The sequence below is a fragment of the Miscanthus floridulus genome, chromosome 1 (assembly GCF_019320115.1).
Source record: "Miscanthus floridulus cultivar M001 chromosome 1, ASM1932011v1, whole genome shotgun sequence".
Classification (NCBI taxonomy): domain Eukaryota; kingdom Viridiplantae; phylum Streptophyta; class Magnoliopsida; order Poales; family Poaceae; genus Miscanthus; species Miscanthus floridulus.
The window spans coordinates 144502473-144521112 of record NC_089580.1 but is presented as its reverse complement, the minus strand read 5'-3'; the positions used below and the strand labels follow the sequence as shown (position 1 = coordinate 144521112).

Here is an 18640-nt window from a genome sequence, read left to right as displayed (position 1 = left end):
AAACCAACACGGGGGGTGCATATGCATCCGTGCATGTGCCTTGCAATCCAAATGGCTCCATGTGAATACAGAATACTCCTAGTAGCATCAACTGAACAACAATGCACGCACGCACGCTGCTTGCTTGACGGACTGCATATCCATTCTTCATTCAAAACAAAATGGGGCGAATTACAACGGTGCCATACGAGCGTATAGATTAGAGGAGGGTTTTTTTTTGCTTGCTTGACTTTAGTCATCAAATCTGCAATGCAATGAAAGCAAAAATCTGCATACCTGCGAATTGTCCTGCAGTGGTCAGCCAACACCTTTGGCTGGCTCTCAACCTTGTACCCCTCGGCAGAGCAGAAATGCTTGCAGCACCCGGGGCCTCAACACAGATCCAAATCTCTAGGAATCATTTCAGGTTTGAACTAAATCCCCTCATCCAGAACACCACACAGGTGGCAACATTGCCAACCCTACAGGTCCAATACAAGGAAGCGGCTGAAAGTGAAAAACACCGCTCTCTTCAGTGAACAGTTCAGTTCAGTTGCCCATCCACCTTGCGAGACTGCTGAGTAGCATTGTGATGAAATTAGACACTGCTAGCACTCTTTCTAGCCATCTTCACGCGGTCATAATCAGCCTTCCATGCTCTGTAGGCCTCCCTAACTTCGTCCAGCTGTGAATCTGGTATGCCAGCAAACCTGTCCAAGTTCTCCAGCCATTCTTTCCATGGCGGCATAGAGGGGCCCAAGAATTTCGCTACTTCTGGCAGAAGAGCCGCCTTGTAGAATTCCTCAACGCCCTTCCTGATTGCTGCTGACTTGTTCATTGACTGGATCCCAGGGCGAACGATTCTCCCTTCCTTGCTCTTCGTGCAGAAACTATTGTCCTTAAGGATCAGAACTTCTGAAGGGGCTACTGGTAGCACGATTCTAGAAAACTTTGCAAGAGACAGTTCTATGATGTCTTTGGGTAGTAATCCACGCTTCACTGCCACGGCAGTTCCAACCATTTTCCGGATCTGAGGTCAAGAAAAAGAACAGCATGACTACAAAGTCATAACAACATGTCTGCATGATAGTTTCAGTAATTGGGTATCAGCAATTAATTGTGTCCTATGAACAACCCCAACAGACTGTTCTAACAATCATGTCACTTCTCAAATGTAACTAGATTGTTGGCAGTGAATATTACTATTTAATGAACTGGTTAGTAAAGTAGAAACTGTTTTAAAAGGCATGTGAGCTTCTCAAGTTCTCAGAGGGATTAGTTTCTTGACAGTAATATCAAGTAACACAATTCAGAATCATATATACAAATCTACTGAGCTGGTTTTTTAGAGGGGCGAATTTGAGAAATCAAGTACTCCCTCTGTTCCAAATTATAAGATGTTTTGTCTTTTCTAGATACATTGTTTTTAGTATGTATCTAGACATAGTGTATACATCTATGTGCATAGCAAAAACTACGTATCTAGAAAAGCTAAAACGTCTTATAATTTGGAATGGAGGGAGTATGTATCTATAGGTTAGCTATATAAAAGACCCAAAACAAAAACAAAGTCTAGCAATAGAGTATTCAACCTTAAAAGTAATCTTGTGAAATCTAGTTTTCCCTGATCGGTTGCAAGGGAGTATTACATTAATAATAATTTCACAATGGATTATACATACCTGATGTAGCATAAAAGATACCCCGCATAAGGTCAATTCCACAAATTGAATTCCTGATGAAGTTTGCAACTCTCCACAGGAACAGGTAATGATATCTCTGAAATGTGAAGCATTTAATCTATCACTTTCATCAGGTTCATGCAGCCACCTAGCTTGAATCTGCACCCGATTCTCAGAAAGTTTCAGAATATCATTCACACAATTGTCCTCTGATGCACCAGTGTCAATGATTGATGAAATATTCAAGTCCTCATCATGATCTGAAGAAGTGCTTTCTTCAGAAGAGCTTTCTGCCATACCCATTTCGGAGGACATGGACTTCAACATCGAGCTTGCTCCTTTCACCCTTCGGTGTCTTCCCGCGAGGACCTTCCTATACTTGGCACGTGCTGTGTAATTATGAAATGGATGGTTTCCCTACAAGTTGAGAAGATATAGTGAAATTTGTGTGCATGCAAAGTAATTCAACAAGAAAAATTATTCTGACAAGGTCTTCCCCTAATATGCATATTGGGGTGAAAGAGGGTGTGCTTGAAAAGTTAAATATCTTATGGATTTAATTTGTCCAGGCTTCTACAAATTTGTGTTATGCCTAAGCAGTAATCGTCTAGCAACTGTCAAGAGTACACTGAACTAGACTCCACTTCTTCAGTTGTGTCAGTACTTGAACCTTCAAATTTAGTCCAAAAAGCAGCTTGAACTTGTTTAACTGCCCACTGAAGCATCCAGCAGTGAAGCAATTGGAAAAGTACCAACAGATAAACATGCTTAATTATGACGCATGCCTCACTTAGCATGGTTAAATGTTCATAAGCATTCCAAGATTCTTTTTTCTATCTTCTAATTAAGAAATCACAGACCGTACTAAGCAATTCAGGTACATATACCAGGGCAGAATCCAAGATTAAGGCTCGTGGAATCATGGGTCAACTGGATAGGTCCGATGACCTCTGATGTAATATGCTCATTAAATAAAACTCACCGCCACGGCCTCTTTCTGATTTCAACATATAAGGATGTTCCCCAAATCACTTGCATGTTATCATTAGTTTCATGGAAGACATATCTATTGTTTTACAAATACTGCACAGCCACAGAATAAACGAGACACATTGAATCAGGCACATACCTCGAAACCTTTCAGTATGCTGTTGAACTCAGACAAGTGCTCTTGCATTTCTTCAGGGCTATAACCATCTTTAATTCCAATAACTTCAGCAGGAAGAAGATAGAAGTACTCACGGTACAAGCACTCCCTCCTTACATCAAAACTCCTATAGTTCAATGCACACCATGCCATGATAAAAATTAAGTATAATGGAATGAATCCTCTATTCTCTATTATTTCTGTACAATAAATGACCCATTTACCTTTGCGCAGGCAAGATACTAAATACCCTCACATTGTCCGGCAAATTTGAGTTGATGATACTGGCAAGAGCAATACCATCAGGATCATCCTCCCATGCTCTATCAGGGATTTCCATTTTAAGGGAAATCATTGTAGCCAATGAGTGTACCTGAAATTAGTCCATTCTAAGCATGCATACAAGCCTTTGTTAAAGGGCGTACCCAGTGCAGAGAGCTCCCGCTCTGTGCGGGGTCTAGGGAAGGGTGTCAGTGGCAAGCCTTACCCTCGCCTGTGCAATGCGAGGAGACCGCGACTCGAACCCGGGACCTTCCGGTCACAGGCGGTAAGACTCTACCGCTTGCACCAGGCCCGCCCTTCCATACAAGCCTTTTTTTTTCTAGAAAAAAAATAAATGCATTCTTCATAAAAACCAAGCGCTTAAATGGTTAAACCTACCCCTTTATCAGTTCGGCTACTCCTTTCCCACCCAACCTTTTGCAGTTTTCCATAATTACTCTCAAGAATTCCGCCTGACTTGAAGATGGCAGATTCCAAGACTGACTCAATGGCTGCAGAATGAGCTCAGAACAATTAATCTACATCTTATACTGTCAATGCATCATTCTGAATTTCTGATAATTAACAAAAGAACCAGGAGCAACTATAGTCTATAGTGCATCTGTGATTCAGTATCCATATTATAGAAATGGCACTTGTGTCAATCATGTGTGTGACCTTTCACAATCATTCTATAGGATTACAAAACATCGCGGTGAAAGTTCGAATCATTCAACAAGTGAACAAGCATTAGAGCCCCAATGCACAGAACCACTAGCAGCAACGCAATGCAACTAGCACGAAAAGAGTCATCTAGTTCTACCAGGCAGCAACAGTGCCAAAAAAAAAACTACACTGAACACGCAAGCAAAATTAAATAGCTTTAAGCAAGCCCAAACAAGTTAATAATTCAGAACTTACTCGAATCCACGCCAAGCTCTCGCTGCTTTTGAAGCCCTGCCAAGCACATAGCAATAGCATTCAGTCAAAGCTCCATGACACCCATTTCCCTGGCGGAAATTAAAAAGTCGACGAGCAAAACCTCGGTAATCCGTGCCTACGTAGCCGATGCGGAGCACCACCCTCTTCTTGCGCGCAGACTCCCACCTCATCCCGCCGCCGCCATCATTGTCGGATGTGTCCGGCGGAGGCAGTGACGGCGTTAGCTTGGGGCAGGCGGATGCGGAGGAGGAATAGCAGAGGGTTGTACGCAGGATGCTAGGGCCCGCGCGCCTGGCGAGGAATGCGGAGGATATAGACCTACGGAGAAGCCACGACGCCGACGCAGCGGCGGCGGCGGCCATCGTCGAGGGAGGCGATGCGAGGAGGTGTGGCCCACGTGGAAAGTTCGTTAATTGCAGTGGCAGATAAGACCGAACATCGCGACGGGCTTTATCTTATGGGCTTTCTAGAGTTGGGCTTGTAAGACTAAGACCCACGAAATGCTCTATTTGGTAACAAAAAAAAACCACATTACCCCCTTAACTTTTGTAAAAGTCTGTTTTTTCTTTCTGAACTCTAAAACCGAGTAAACCACCTCCTAAATTTTTAAAACCATTCGTTTTACCTCCCTAACCAGTTATAAACAGTTTTCAAAGGCAATTTTATCTTTTTCTTTTTTATTTGCTTCGGTTAAATCTTTAAAAAATCATAGTAAATTACAAAAAAACATAAAATAGAAAATCTAAATTTATTGGACTCCACATGAGTAGGTATACACAGTGAATATATAATGTGGTCTGTTTTAGTACATATTTTTTCTGTAGCTTTAGATCTATTCTTTTCTATAATTAATTCATAGTTGTAGTTTTTATGGTTCAATTGTGGTGAAATTTTTATGGTGAGCTAATTATTGTATGTTTGAACTGTAGTAAAAATTATATGAGCCACATGCCCATAAGCATAGTTGTTAAACTCGTGATGCCATGTTGCAATTTTGCGATTTTACGATTTTTATTTGTTTATGATCTTACGATGTTGGTTTATCGGACTGATTCTACGATTCTAATAAATAGAATCTACGATTCTACAATCCTATTACTTGTGTTTCTACGATTTGCGATCCTACCACTGGAGTTCAGATCTAATTCAGGATCACAATTTTAATAACCTGACCACTGGAGTTCGGTTACCTCGGAATGGACACTTGGAATGATTCCTAGCCGGAACCATGGTCTAATTTGCATAACATTAATCAGCAGGAATAATTCCTGATCTCCTTCCGCACTGACCGAACAGGCCCTTAACCATCAGTTAGCTCCTCTCGAAGAAAGAAATATAAAATCTTGTGTCGGAGACTGGTCGAAGTTACAAGGTGATGACACGAGAAGGAATTCTTTGGATTGCATGTTGTAGTCGTATCATGGAGACAATAACGCAATCAAGTGATAGTAAATCGATACAGGTTTGGAGTACTGAGTATGAGTATGAGTATGAGGGCTTGGTTATGTATGGTGCCGACGACGGCGACGCATACCTCCCGGCTCCCGCTCCGATCCATGCAACTATGCAAGCGTGTGCAACGAGAATTTTTTTTTAATTTTAACACTTTTTGATAACTAATTTTAAATTTAACACTGCAAGTTTTTTTTAAAAAAAACTAACATTTTTGACAGCGCCTATAGCCCTGGCGCGGCCAAATGTCTGTGCCGCGCCATGCATGGTAGCGCGGCAGAGGTCTGACGTGGCGACGACCGGTTTCGGTGACTGTTGACGTGGCAGCTCTTGTCGCGCCACCGATCTTGGCACGGCAGTGCCGTGCCCTGATCCATGGCGCGGCATAGCCGAATAAATACCGCGTGGCCGGCCGCCCGTTCGCCCGCACGCACCCTGCCCGCTCGCCTGCCGCCAACGCCTTCACTCGCCCATCCGCTGCCAGCGCCGCCAGCCGCCGCGCAGCGCCCGGCGCCAGCGCCCGCCCGGCCTCGCCCACCCGACCACGCCGCGCCCGGCCACTCTCGCCGCGCAGCGCCACGAACGCCGGCGCGTCAAGGCCGCCCGCTCCTAAGGTACCTCCTCTTGATTTCATTTTTTTTTTGCTTATTATTGATTTAGGATAGTTAGTGATTTAGGATAGTTAGGGTTGATTTCATATTTTTTTTTATTATTATTGATTTAGGATAATTAGTGATTTAGGATAGTTAGTAATTTAGAATAGTTAGGGTTGATTTTATTTTATTATTATTATTGATTTAGGATAATTAGTGATTTAGGATAGTTAGTAATTTAGGATAGTTATGGTTTTATGGTTGGTATTGATTTATGATAGTCAGTGATTTATGATAGTTAGGTTAGTGAATTTGTTTGTGATTTACGTAGGTTTGAGATTGTGTGTTCTAGTTAGGATTTTGGGTTTAGGAATTGTTTATATATTTATTATTTAGTTTATAGTTAGTTATTTAGTTAGGGATTTTGGGTATAGATACTAGTTTACTCTAAACCCAAAAGGGTTTAGGTATTTTAGGGATTGATTATGTATTTATTATCTAGTATAGTTAGGATTTTGGGTTTAGGGATTTAGGATAGTTAGGTTAGTGATTTGTTTGTGAACTTATTAATGTTAATTTAAATTTTGTTAATTTGGATACTCTAACGCTTTGTTTATCAATTCGTAATAGGATGGCTCCTCCCACGCAGCATCCGTTGTACCCTATTTTTGAGGTGGAGTACGACGACCAGCACCGAGTACACATCTTGAGTGACAATGACGCAGAGGTGTCCTTGCCACCTTTGAGGCCCCGCACGCACACCAGGGCGCACCAGTGGGACGAGCGTTATGCGCCGTACATACGGCGTGCCGGCTTCCTCGAGCTTGTTTGTGTTGTCAACCACGGTCTTCCGCCCCTTGACCCAGCACTACTTACTGCAGCTGTAGACAGGTGCGAGTGCATTCTTTGTACGTAAACTTTCTTCTAACAAATTTGAGGCAACTAACAGTCGTTCTATTCTTATAACAGGTGAAGGCCTGAGACCCACACGTTCCACCTACCTTGTGGCGAGATGACCTTGACGTTGCAGGACGTAAAGGCTATTTTAGGCCTTCGGTTGGGGGGACTTTCAGTGACAGGGATAGTTGACAACGATCACTGGAGGGAGCTGGTGGCTCAATTTACTGGCTTTCTTCCACCAGACGACGATGCTTCGAAGAAAAATAAGTGAGTAATTCAAGCCTATTTAATACTTGCATTGCTTTCCTGCAGCCATGGGGTCTCATTTTCTTTGGTCAATTTCAGAAAAAGTTCTGGGGTTTTATCGTCCTGGATCACGGAGCGCTTTGATTACTTGGACCCACAGGCTGAGGAGGCTCTGATCGTCAGGTTCGCTCGTGTGTAGCTCTGGCACTTTCTTGGTGCTTTCCTCTTCCCAGACGTCTTGGACAACACGATCAGCTGGATGTTGCTTGACATATTACGACAGCCGTGGGAGAACATAGCGGCATACAGCTGGGGCAGCGCAGTTCTGGCATGGACGTATTGACAGCTATGCGTTGCCTACCGTCGCATCTCAGGATATGCGAACCTTGGGGGTTGCTCTACCTACTTCAGGTGTGGTGTTGGGAACGATGGCCCGTTGGAAGGCTCCTTAATATTGGTTTACCAATAAGTACTTCGGTTGACTATATTTTTAGAGGCAGTTACATATGAATTCATTATTAATGGCTAATTTATTATCGTGTTCAATGCAGGGCAGGATACACTCCCTACAGCTCTGTATATCTGGACGGAAGCAGAGTTAGTTAGAGGGAATGCGAGGCGCAAGTACAGGGAGTACACGGACGGTCTCGATGTCCTGACACAACACTAGGTTACGCTCTCTTTACTATCATACATGTGTCTTGTTCGATGTACACTATATCGCAACCTAACTCAATTACGAAATTTCAGGTGCATCGGTGTCCTTGGGATTCTCGGGAGCTCCAGGACTATCTCGGTCCTGTCACTAGGGACGAGTTAGACGAGTATCGCTGCGGCGTCCCTCTTATTTTCTTCCATGTGGTCGAGATTCACTTGCCCATCCGGGTCTGCAGACAATTTGGGAGAATGACAGGCTGCCCACCACCGCTTTACTCCAACAACCAAGAATTACACGGGTGCGTTATCGATTAATATCAATGCTACAATCCAGAGGTGTGTGGTACAACTAACATCGTTTTATTGCAGGTATGACCGCAGGAAGAGGTACAAGACCAAGGATTGGCGCATGACACACAGCTTGCGCATCCATTTATGGCAGAACAGGGTACGACATCCGATCCATGCGGGTCCTCCACACGACCAGCACACCTTCGACAAGTACCTACAGTGGCTTCACAGGTCTACAAGGACACATATCAAGCCTCCGTACACTAACGTGGCGATTGACGAGGACTCGGAGGAAGATGTCATCGAAGATGTGTACGACGTTACCACTAGGGAGGACACACAGCTGGAGAGAGCCCCGCTTCAAAGATACGTGGTAATATACTTGAATGGTACAATTTGTTATCCTTTTGGTATTAAGTATGTGTACTAAAACTGTCCAACCGCATTTCTGTACCCAGGCGACATAATTGTCAAGGCTGTCCAACGAAGCAACGTTCTGGCTTCACGAGTCTAGAAGTCAGGGGCCAAGCGTTCTCGTGGCTTTTGCGGAGGTAACATAAACTTGTCCGTTCTGAAAATGTTTCTTTAATGTATATACGTTATGCAGAAGGTGAAGAAGAACTGCAGGAAGCTAGCTCAGAAGCTGAGCTGCATGGACACTCCTTATGAGGAATCGCCACTCCCGGCGTGGTCGGGTGGCACGTCTTCAGCCTCTTTGAGGACACCAGCCAGCTCTTCTCAGCCGATGGCTTCAGCGCGGTTGGGTGCCACTTCCGCAGTGCGTACACCACCGCATCATAGCACTGGGAAGGACCCTGTAACTGAGAACGACGAGGACGACAACCCCCCGGGCTTCCGCAGACAGCACGACCAGTGCGATGGTTGGCCGCAGCATGAGATCGACATGTTTCAGCTAGGTGGTGCCCGCTTGGTACCCAAGGAGCCTCACAGGTACTATCAAAGATAGTTTATTTAAATACGTAGGCTCCATGAACTAACGATCATAAAGAATTATAATTAATCGTACTTGTAGGGTACGAGCCGTACGCACCGTCGACGCGACCATACCGACGTTGGCTACACTCCCAATGTGTTGCCTACAAATCCGAAGAGACAGAGACGTCCGAGAAATTCTTACACTCCTGGGTCTTAGTTTGTTAGGTCAAACGAATATTGGTGTCCAAAACTTACGGGGTTATTTGATTATGTTATGTCAAACTTATGTCAAAACAATGAAAATGTTATGTGGCAGCTTGTCAACTTGTGCACGGACTTCATTTATCTGTTTCATATTCGTTTCTTTGCATCGCGGCAGCACTGCCGGCGAGATTAAGTACCAACTAGTTCGGAAACCGGCAGTCCCGGCGTATCTCGACGCCGGTGGCAATTTTTTATAATCAATTAGTTAAATTGGTGGTTAACCGTATTATGAAAGACGAAAAACAAATCATTGGCTTATCAAATTCTCTATTCGGCCATGAAAAAAATCAATAAAAGACAGAAACAAATCTACTATTGATTTTACGTCAAGCAATACTTAGAATATCTTCCACTATCGGCGCGACGCGTTCGGATTAAACCGTTCAGGTACCGCCGGTCGGGCGGCGGGCGCAGCAGCCAGGCAGGCTTACTGCTCGGACAGGCAGGGCTGGGCGCAGTATTTATTCGGCTCTGCCGCGCCACGGATCAGGGCGCGGCACTGCCGCGCCAAGGTCGGTAGCGCGGCAAGAGCTGCCACGTCAACGGTCACCAAAACCGGTTGTCGCCACGTCAGACCTCTACCGCGGCACCATGCATGGCGCGGCACAGGCATTTGGCCGCGCCAGAACAATAGGTGCAGCAAAAAATGTTAGTTTTAAAAAAAACTTACAGTGTTAAATTTAAAATTAGTTATCAAAAAGTGTTAAAATTAAAAAAAAATCCGTGCAAGGAAGGGTGCAGCCAGGTGTACAAGGTCCCTACCGCATATGGAATTTTGCTTCTTTTTAAGATGTCCAGCTAATTGATGATCGTCGTCGTTGTTAATACAAGCCATCATCAGTACGTAGTACAGGCCTGGCATGGCTTCCTGCAGGACAGAAAGAGACAGAAAATGACGGATTTGTATTGTATCAGCACATATAACGTTAGCTATAGTAAATAATTACAGTGCACTAATCCTTATATATATCCTTGAGATAAAAACTGTACGAGAACACTGCCAGGGTCATGCTATCATGCATGCATTATGTAGAAGGAATTGGTTTGTTTTGTTGTGTGTGTTCACACGTACATATCAGGCAGGCAGGCAGGCAGAGGCGAGGCAGACGTGCATGTGGTTCCTACCGATTCAGCTGGATACGTGCGTTAACCGATCAACATCATGCGATAGTAGTATGGAGTTTGGCCTGTACGCGCACGTTTTCTTCAGCAAACGTTAGACCAGTTCCAATATTACAGACTAGTTTCTATACCTATTAATTTTTATAGACATTATATATATAAACCATGGCCCCAGCGAGTAATTTCTACGAACAATTTTTTATCTAGTCACGTACATTCTTTCTCCGTTCTCTACCAATTACATCCCTTATGTCTTGGTTCTCGTGTAGACATGGTTTTTAACTTAGACTCAGTTTCTATGATTTATACTCTCTTTTCAATAACTACCTTATCACATCAGCAAAACACTTAGGTGGCAGTATAATTAATGTCCATAGAAACTATGATGATTTCTGCAATAGGAGTGCCCTTGTCTATGCTTGCAGTAGCAGTAACAGAGATGCATTTATTCCGGAAGATCGCTCTGTCCTTCCATAATTAGTAGGATTTAGGAAGGCCTATCGTAACAGAGATGCGTCGCTGGCAGCCCGGCACACTCTCGGTTGGCTGGTTCGTTTCGTTGCTGGTTCGTAAAGAAGTACTGTTGGCTGGTTTGTATGAGAGAAAAATACTGTCCTGGCTGAAAATTTACGATCGTTTACGACAAGCCACAGCTAAACGAACAGGCTCTTAGCTGCATTCAGACCAGCTAGCAGACACGGCACCGTGACGGGGCCACTGGGATAGTTTCTGGTACGCGCGTTTGGAGTAGCAGTGGCCAGTGCTATATCTGCGTGAAGTCGTGACTGATCGATGACCTGCGCCTCGATCAGTCAAAAGATAGATAGTTAGATACTGTCACAGTACCATGGCTGCTGCTTCAGTTTCCGTTCAGGCGATCGTCCTCCTGGCCGTGGCCGCTGTGGCGTCGGCGCAGCTGTCGGCGACGTTCTACGACTCGTCGTGCCCGAGGGCGCTGGGCACCATCAGGAGCGCCGTGACGGCAGCGGTCAGCAGGGACCCCCGGATGGGGGCCTCCCTGCTCAGGCTTCACTTCCACGACTGCTTCGTCCAGGCAAGTCCTCGATCGTCGTCTCTGCCGCCGCTCATGCATACCGTGGCGTAACAACACCACCTCTAGCTAGCTCACGTACGTACTCCTGCATGCATTCCGTGGCGTGACAGCAGGGATGCGATGCGTCGGTGCTGCTGGCCGACACGGCCAACTTCACAGGGGAGCAGAGCTCGTTCCCCAACCGGGGCTCGCTCAGGGGCTTCGACGTCGTCGACAGCATCAAGGCGCAGGTCGAGGCCGTCTGCCCGCGGACCGTCTCCTGCGCCGACATCCTCGCCGTCGCCGCGCGCGACTCCGTCCTAACCGTAAGATCGATCCATCAAATAATGAAGGAAATGCGCATAGATTTCGATGTTGTCGACAGACAAGACAAGCAGCACTGACCGAGACCGGATGATGTTTATATATTCTGCTTCCTTTCGCTGCTTGCAGTTAGGAGGGCCGCCGTACACGGTGCTGTTGGGGAGGAGGGACTCCACCACGGCCAGCCTCTCGCAGGCCAACAGCGACCTCCCTCCTCCGGGCTCCAGCCTCGACAGCCTCATCAGCGGCTTCGCCAGGAAGGGGCTCACCACCACGGACATGGTCGCGCTCTCAGGTTCATGCAACTCGATTGCTTGTACACACACTACTGACAATACATGATCCGCCAATGCATGACAACTCATACGTACGTGGTCGTGCAGGAGCTCACACGGTCGGGCAGGCGCAGTGCGCCAACTTCCGGAGCCGGCTCTACGGCGAGTCCAACCTCAACCAGTCCGACGCGGCGGCGCTCCGGGCCAACTGCCCGCAGTCAGGCGGCAACGGCAACCTTGCGCCCATGGACCTGGAGACGCCCAACACGTTCGACGGCGCCTTCTTCCGCGGCCTGCTCTCGCAGCGCGGGGTGCTGCACTCCGACCAGCAGCTCTTCAGCGGCGGCTCCACCGACGCGCTGGTCCAGAGCTACGCGTCCAACGCGGCGCAGTTCAGAAATGACTTCGCCGCGGCCATGGTGCGCATGGGCAGCGTCGGCGTGCTCACCGGCTCGCAGGGCCAGATCAGGCTCAGTTGCTCCAGCGTGAACTGAGAGTCCGGCCTGCCTGGACACCCTGCGCGTGCACCCGCGGTTGAGAAACCATTGGGCCAACGGCCCAGTGTGTTGTGTTGTCGTGTCGTGCTATGGTCGAATAAGATTGTTGGGTCATTTGTGTATTTTGTTAGAGGAAAATAAATTCATAATGTGAAACTGTGAAGGCAACCAACGCACATCTCGAGTGGAAACACAAGCGGCATTAAGGCCCGGGTGCGAAAAGCAAAATAGGGCCTACATTTTGGAAATACAAATAACCGAAAGCCAAACATGTTGGCTCCAACTCAAGAACATATATCATGGTGAGGGGAACAGAGAAGTTGCAATTTATTAATTGGAAGGATGATTGTTAGAGACGTATAGCAGCATTCCTTGGAGCAGCTTAATCACTCCTCGTCAGTCAGATTTTGGTGGGGATCAAACAAAAATCACTTCTCCATTTACATCAACACTAATGTTCGATCGGTAGCTTGTTACATGTGATGGCTTCAGCGATGACCACAACAAGTTCACCATCGTGGGAGTAAGTTTCATCACCAGGAGGTCTGTTTGTGGCTACTATATGCAAGGAAAAATGTGCTCATCATGGGCACTCTCTGTGGAGATATTAACTCCAAGTCGTCGACCTTATTTGTCGATGAGTGTGGAGAGAAAATCAAACATTCAACTTGGTGGATCAAGATTTTGAAGGTGCTGAATTTGCAGGTTATATTATATATACCCAATGATTCAACCGTTGATGATTTTTATTGATTCAGATGTGATTTGATCCAGTTTCAAATCGTTGGATCTTATAGCACGTCCAAGGTTTTCAGGTTGGTCGGTGGATTCAGCATGCGTTGATGTTTGATTGTGCTCTTTTCATCTGCAGCATCGAATGTATCAATCAAAACCCCTAGAGAAGACAACAGTGGAAGATCTTAGATAGAATATTATTTATTTTTATTTTAGTATTATTTATATAATTTGGGGTTTTATTGTGCCTAGTTTTAATCATTCCTCTTCTCTTCAAAAAAGAAGATGAGATGACCACCCTGCAGTAGAAAATAGATTAATACTCCATCTTAAAATATAAGGAACGTAATTTTCAAACAAAACAAGGAGCATGGCAAAATACCGTACTACCCCTCACTAATTAGGAGGAAGTGTGGTTATTGCTTTTCTAGTTTAAAAGGAATATTTACATGTTATTATTTCCTGCCATAAATTAGAGAGAAAATGTATGGCGTGTCTAGAAGGAAAGTGGTGTTCGGTCAATAAAAGCAGAGAAGGGGGAGGACATGAGGTCCTAAAATACTTTATATTTTGGTATAAATTTTGAACACCCGATTCCTTTTATTTTAGGACCAAGGCAGCAGGAGTTACAACTAGACTAGTTAGGCTTTCTTTTGCTTGGCTTAATAGCGGTACTGATGGTTGATCGTGGGCCCCTTAACTTCTGGAGGCCTGTTCGGTCACTCAACAAACACTTGCATTTAGTATTTATTTACTCTCTCCCCTGTCACAATACTAGTAACATGGTTTTCAAATTGTAAATATTAAGGACACTATTTTTTATTCGAATACTTCCATAACTATATCTATAAAAAAATATGAAAGTGCGCTTCAGGATGAATCAACCCATTATAATTTCTCTCTCTCGTTTTTTTCAAATCTACATATATACTTTTAACGTATCAGTACTTCAGTAGTCTTCCGAGCTTCAAAAGTTTGACAAAAGAAAAACTTGTCATTTTGCATACTCCCTCTATTTTTATATATTTGATATAGCACCACTGATTTTGTTCATCCGTTTGACTACTGGTCTTCTATATTACTGTAAATAGAAAATATATTAGGCAAGTTTTCTTATGTTATATCTAGTAGTAGTCATTTCATTTTACGTGCTAAGTAACTAAATAAATATTGTTAGGTCAAAATTTGAGCCAAAAGTCATACAGGTTTTAAAGTGGAAGGGGTACATGTGACCAAATGGAGCACCATAGGTAGTCCTTGTGCCAAGTGGCAGATCCAGAGCTAGCTGCTAGGAAGGAATTTCTTTTTTTTCCTCATCCAACTTCACCTCTTCTTGTTTTCCTTCCTTGTCCTCCTTGTTTCTCTTTCTCCACATCTTCCTCCAATCGAGATCTCCACCACACCTATCCCACCTTCCACCCCACCCTGACAAATCTTCGCTAGTTGACATGAAAATGCATTTGAGGATGAATCCTCTTCCTAGTGGTTGTCTCTGCGCTTTTCCCCTTGTTGGATCTCTATATATGCCAATATCCAACCATATAGCAAGGGAGACTGGTCACAACTTAGATCTCGTGTAATTTTATGGGGGTGGGAAAGGGGGAGGGGTGTTGCTCGTGATGGCTTTTGGGCCTTTTTGCGAAAGCCCTTGACAACAATGGCACCTATGGGCATCAATCCCCTTGCCAAGAGGCATTGTCTCAATCTTTATACATTGTGTCTCTTATTAGAGGGAGGATCTCTCTCTTGGTGAAAATTTCAAGTCTTGAGATGGTGGAATGTTGTTTTTGCTTATGATTTTGAGTTGTTATTTGGGCTGTGGTTTGTTCCAATGTTGTTTTATGCTGTTTTTTTTTATCTAGAATTCCATAGACTAGGTGGCCATTTTTTTTTAATTTTCTACTTCTAATAAAACTTATGGCAACGTTTTGCTGTAATTCCAAAAGAAAAAGTGAGAATATAGCCAAGAAAACCAAAGGCGCCATGGCAATAGCAACAAGAGAGACGACGCCATTAGTAGTAGGTCCACCAACTGAACGCACGAGCAGAAAACCCCTGCAGTTGTTGCAAAAGATGATTTGAGCACACCAGCATTTTACCAATAAGGTGCAGATCATCCTTCATCTGTCTTAAAAACATCTTTGCTTCCTCTCTATCGAAGTACAGTAGTAATTTGAAATGCGTAGTACAACTGAAACATCAGATGAAACAGTCTTACCTCACAAACTGCGAATCAAATAAACGAAAGACTACAGCAAAATAAGAACCAGCCCTAAAGCTCCCTTTTGCCGGTGGCAGAACAACATAAATGTAGAGAACTTATCTCAAATAACACACTCTGTATGTTTGACACGACCACATGAACAGTCTGACCCGTCAGCTGTGAGCTGTGCACGCGCGAACCAAATCCACTCAAGAGTAGTTCACCTTCCTGCAGTTGTAACGGATCTCGCCGCTGCTGCCGGTGAGCGGGCTCAGGCTGGCCATCCTCACCATGGCCTCCGCGAAGTCCCTCCTGAACGCGTCGGCGTTGGCGGCATAGAACCTCACGGGAGCGTCCGTGACGCCGATCGAGGCCGCCGGCGAACAGCTGCTGGTCCGAGTGGAGGACTCCCCTGCTCCGCAGCAGGGAGGCGAAGTAGGCGCCGTCGAAGTGCGCGGGCGTGGGGTCGAGCGGGGCGAGGCTGTCGTCGCCGCTGCCGGTGGCCCGCGGGCACACGGCCCGGAGCGAGGCGGCGAGGGAGCCGTCCAGGGTCAGGGTGGCGGTCTCGTTGTAGAGGCGGTCCCGGAAGTTGGTGCAGCGGGAGAAGCCCAGCGTGTGGCCTCCCGAGAGCACGACGAGGTCCTGGAGGGAGAGGCCGTGCGACGCGAAGGTGGAGGCGAGGCGGTCCAGGCTGAAGGTCGGCGCCGGGATGCTGTTGTTCGCCGCCGCCTGGCTCGCCGTCCGCGCGTCCCGGCGGCCCAGCGGAACGTTGTACGACGGGCGTCCCAGCTGCATGCATGATGGGAAAGACGACCACGATGCATTCGTGCATGCATGCGCCACTAACTAGTTAATTAGCTGCAGTGCGTGCTGCATGGACGGGTGGTGAAGGTTTTCGTGCGTGCGTGCAACAAGACGATGGAGGCGAATGAACGAACCGCGACGACGGAGTCACGTGCCGCGACGGCGACGATGTCGGCGCAGGAGACCACGTTGCCCCTGCAGGCGGCGTTGACGGCACCCTTGCTGCGGTCGATCACGTCATAGCCGCGGACGGAGTTGGCGTTCGGCGCGGCCATCTTCTCGCCGGTGAAGAAGGGCGTGTCATCCAGCAGGATGGACCCGTCGCACCCCTGAATTGAACCAAGCACAAAGATAAAGATCATGTCGGAGAGATGTTGAAATGCATGCATGCATCAGCGTGGTGGGACGCGATTAACTTGCTAGTAATGCATGCATGCATGCATGCAGTCGTGGAAGTGCAGCCGCAGCAGCGACGCGCCCATGCGGGGCTCCGCCGCCACAGCCTCCTCCACGAGCCTCTTGATGGTGGGGAGCGCCGCCGGGCACGCCCTGTCGTAGAAGTGCGTGTCCAGCTGCGCGCTGCTGGTCGTGGCCAAGAGAGCGAACGCCACGGTCGTCGCGACACACGCCGCCGCCACGAAACGGTGAGACATTGAAGCCACCATCGCCGGCAAGCTCAACAGCTTCTTCTGCACCACGTTAATCAGCTAACTAATTGAGCTATCAGACGACAACTAATTCACCGATCAAAGCTGGCTTTTGTCTCCAGTGGATGCGAGAAAAGCACTACTGGAAGCGATTTATATAGCCCATGGAGTTGACTCGTCGACTCGGTTCTACGCAAGCAAGCTACCTAAGCTAGCGTTTCGCGCAGAAAGCGTTAAAGTGAGATAAATGATTCAGTAGATGAACTAAGGAAAGGAGTGTGGAGTTGACTACTCTATGAAATGCTCAGGATTTCCAGCTGGTAGGTAGGAAAATTGGAGACTGAATGACTGATGGATGGGCTGCGGTGCGGTGAGGCTTTTGTTGCTCAACGTTTTTTAGCTAACCACCGGTCGATCTGATGATGATGATATCCTAATGCATGACGATCGCCGGCAACTAATCGCGGGGAAGTTGCCTCGATTTGCTCAGCGGGCAAGCTTCATGAGAATATGAGATGAAGGTGATCTAATTGACCTACCCAAGACTAACTCAGCTGCATGTGTGACCCAAGCTCATTGGTCGTACTTGCTTCTCCGTTATTAAGCGTTTTTTTATATGCACCCAGCACGAGTGCACGACAACGACAACCACAACAGCACCCGAACTTTGTACACTTGTACTACGCATACGCTGCTACTGGTACCGTTCAGCTCCTGTACTACTACTGCCAAGATAATGTTGTCTCCATACACTTAGGAGTCCCAAGAATCGAATTCTTTTTTTCTTGATATATGCGTACGTGAACAAAGTGCGCAGGCCAAAGATTGACTTTCTTGATTTCTTGTTTTGGAGTGTGGTTCAACCAATTCTCAATAATCCATAGAGTAGTCCCTCTTTTTTAAAAATTTTTAATGCACTCCCTCTGTTCCGCTAAAACGTGCAACTATAAAACCCTCTTTGGTATGATTCTCCTTTACTGGTGGAGCAATTTTCTTTTGACTTGAGTTCCATGAGCAACTTCACTGGTGAAGCTGAAATTGTTTTAGAAAAAACATTTAGTAAAACAGCTTCTCACGGTAGATAGGAGAGAGTGGGAGCTGGAACAAGACAGTATTTTCAGCTCCATCTAATGTCCATCCCTTGTGAGACTGGATTTTAAAAGGAGCTACACTTGATGTTTAAAAAAATATTTGATAAAATAGCTCCTCATAATATATAGGAAAGAGAGAGCTTGAAGAAGCTAGTATTTTTCATCTCCACCCATGGGCGGATACAGAGGGTATTCCCCGTATTTCCAGGAATACCCAACTATTTTAGCACACTTCTATGTATATATGTGTATATACTTGTATATGTATATGTATAATGCCATATTTTGTAGTATTTTCACTCATTGAAGCCCAAAATAGTAAAAAAAACATCCTCTCAAATTGGTTCATATTTTGTAGTATTTTCACTCATTGCAGTTAAAAACAACTGATTTTTTTTATTGACGTGGAAGTAGGAATACCCAAGTTTGGAATCCTGGCTCCGCCACTGTCTCCACCCAACACCTATCCATTTAAGTAGGGATGAAAATGGGACGGATACTTTCTGATATTCGTCCGTCCTGAAAGGGTCAAAACACTATTTGGATAGTCCATATCTGA

At 45.9% G+C, this 18640-nt stretch overlaps 2 protein-coding genes and 1 pseudogene across 4 annotated transcripts; 1 reads left to right on the top strand and 2 right to left on the bottom strand.

Moving 5' to 3' along the window:
• LOC136496794 (putative tRNA pseudouridine synthase) lies at positions 1-4424 on the bottom strand. 2 transcript variants are annotated; one of them, XR_010769119.1, is made up of 8 exons: positions 4112-4424; positions 3991-4026; positions 3469-3581; positions 3033-3181; positions 2791-2935; positions 1662-2078; positions 277-1009; positions 1-145 (listed from the first exon to the last, which is right to left on the bottom strand). XR_010769119.1 is itself a non-coding variant. In XM_066492553.1 (7 exons), exons 1-7 carry the CDS (start codon positions 4371-4373, stop codon positions 578-580), a joined length of 1554 nt encoding a protein of 517 aa, XP_066348650.1. In that variant the 5' UTR covers positions 4374-4424; the 3' UTR covers positions 152-577. The 2 variants fall into 2 exon arrangements, 1 of the variants encoding a protein (XP_066348650.1); XM_066492553.1 differs by lacking the exon at positions 1-145 and having other exon boundaries at positions 152-1009.
• Positions 4425-11246: 6822 nt separating this feature from the next.
• Positions 11247-12786, top strand: LOC136496777 (peroxidase 2-like). Of its 2 annotated transcripts, none has more exons than XM_066492540.1 (4): positions 11247-11526; positions 11637-11831; positions 11959-12124; positions 12213-12786. In XM_066492540.1, the coding sequence occupies exons 1-4, from the start codon at positions 11320-11322 to the stop codon at positions 12596-12598; spliced, it is 954 nt and encodes a 317-aa protein (XP_066348637.1). In that variant the 5' UTR covers positions 11247-11319; the 3' UTR covers positions 12599-12786. The 2 variants fall into 2 exon arrangements, with proteins under 2 accessions (XP_066348637.1, XP_066348643.1); XM_066492546.1 differs by having other exon boundaries at positions 11250-11526; positions 11640-11831; positions 12213-12785.
• Positions 12787-15748: 2962 nt separating this feature from the next.
• LOC136496766 (peroxidase P7-like) lies at positions 15749-17076 on the bottom strand (annotated as a pseudogene).
• Between the last annotated feature and the right edge of the window lie 1564 nt (positions 17077-18640).

Excerpts from the sequence above, each read along its gene's own strand:
- LOC136496794 (XM_066492553.1), bottom strand. The coding sequence starts at position 4,373 with ATGGCCGCCGCCGCCGCTGCGTCGGCGTCGTGGCTTCTCCGTAGGTCT. Across the intron at positions 4,027-4,111 it reads CGTAGGCACGGATTACCGAG|GGCTTCAAAAGCAGCGAGAG; the intron begins GTTTTGCTCGTC and ends TGTGCTTGGCAG. Across the intron at positions 3,182-3,468 it reads GTAGCCGAACTGATAAAGGG|GTACACTCATTGGCTACAAT; the intron begins GTAGGTTTAACC and ends GACTAATTTCAG.
- LOC136496777 (XM_066492540.1), top strand. The coding sequence starts at position 11,320 with ATGGCTGCTGCTTCAGTTTCCGTTCAGGCGATCGTCCTCCTGGCCGTG. Across the intron at positions 11,527-11,636 it reads TCCACGACTGCTTCGTCCAG|CAGGGATGCGATGCGTCGGT; the intron begins GCAAGTCCTCGA and ends GTGGCGTGACAG. Across the intron at positions 11,832-11,958 it reads CGCGCGACTCCGTCCTAACC|TTAGGAGGGCCGCCGTACAC; the intron begins GTAAGATCGATC and ends CGCTGCTTGCAG.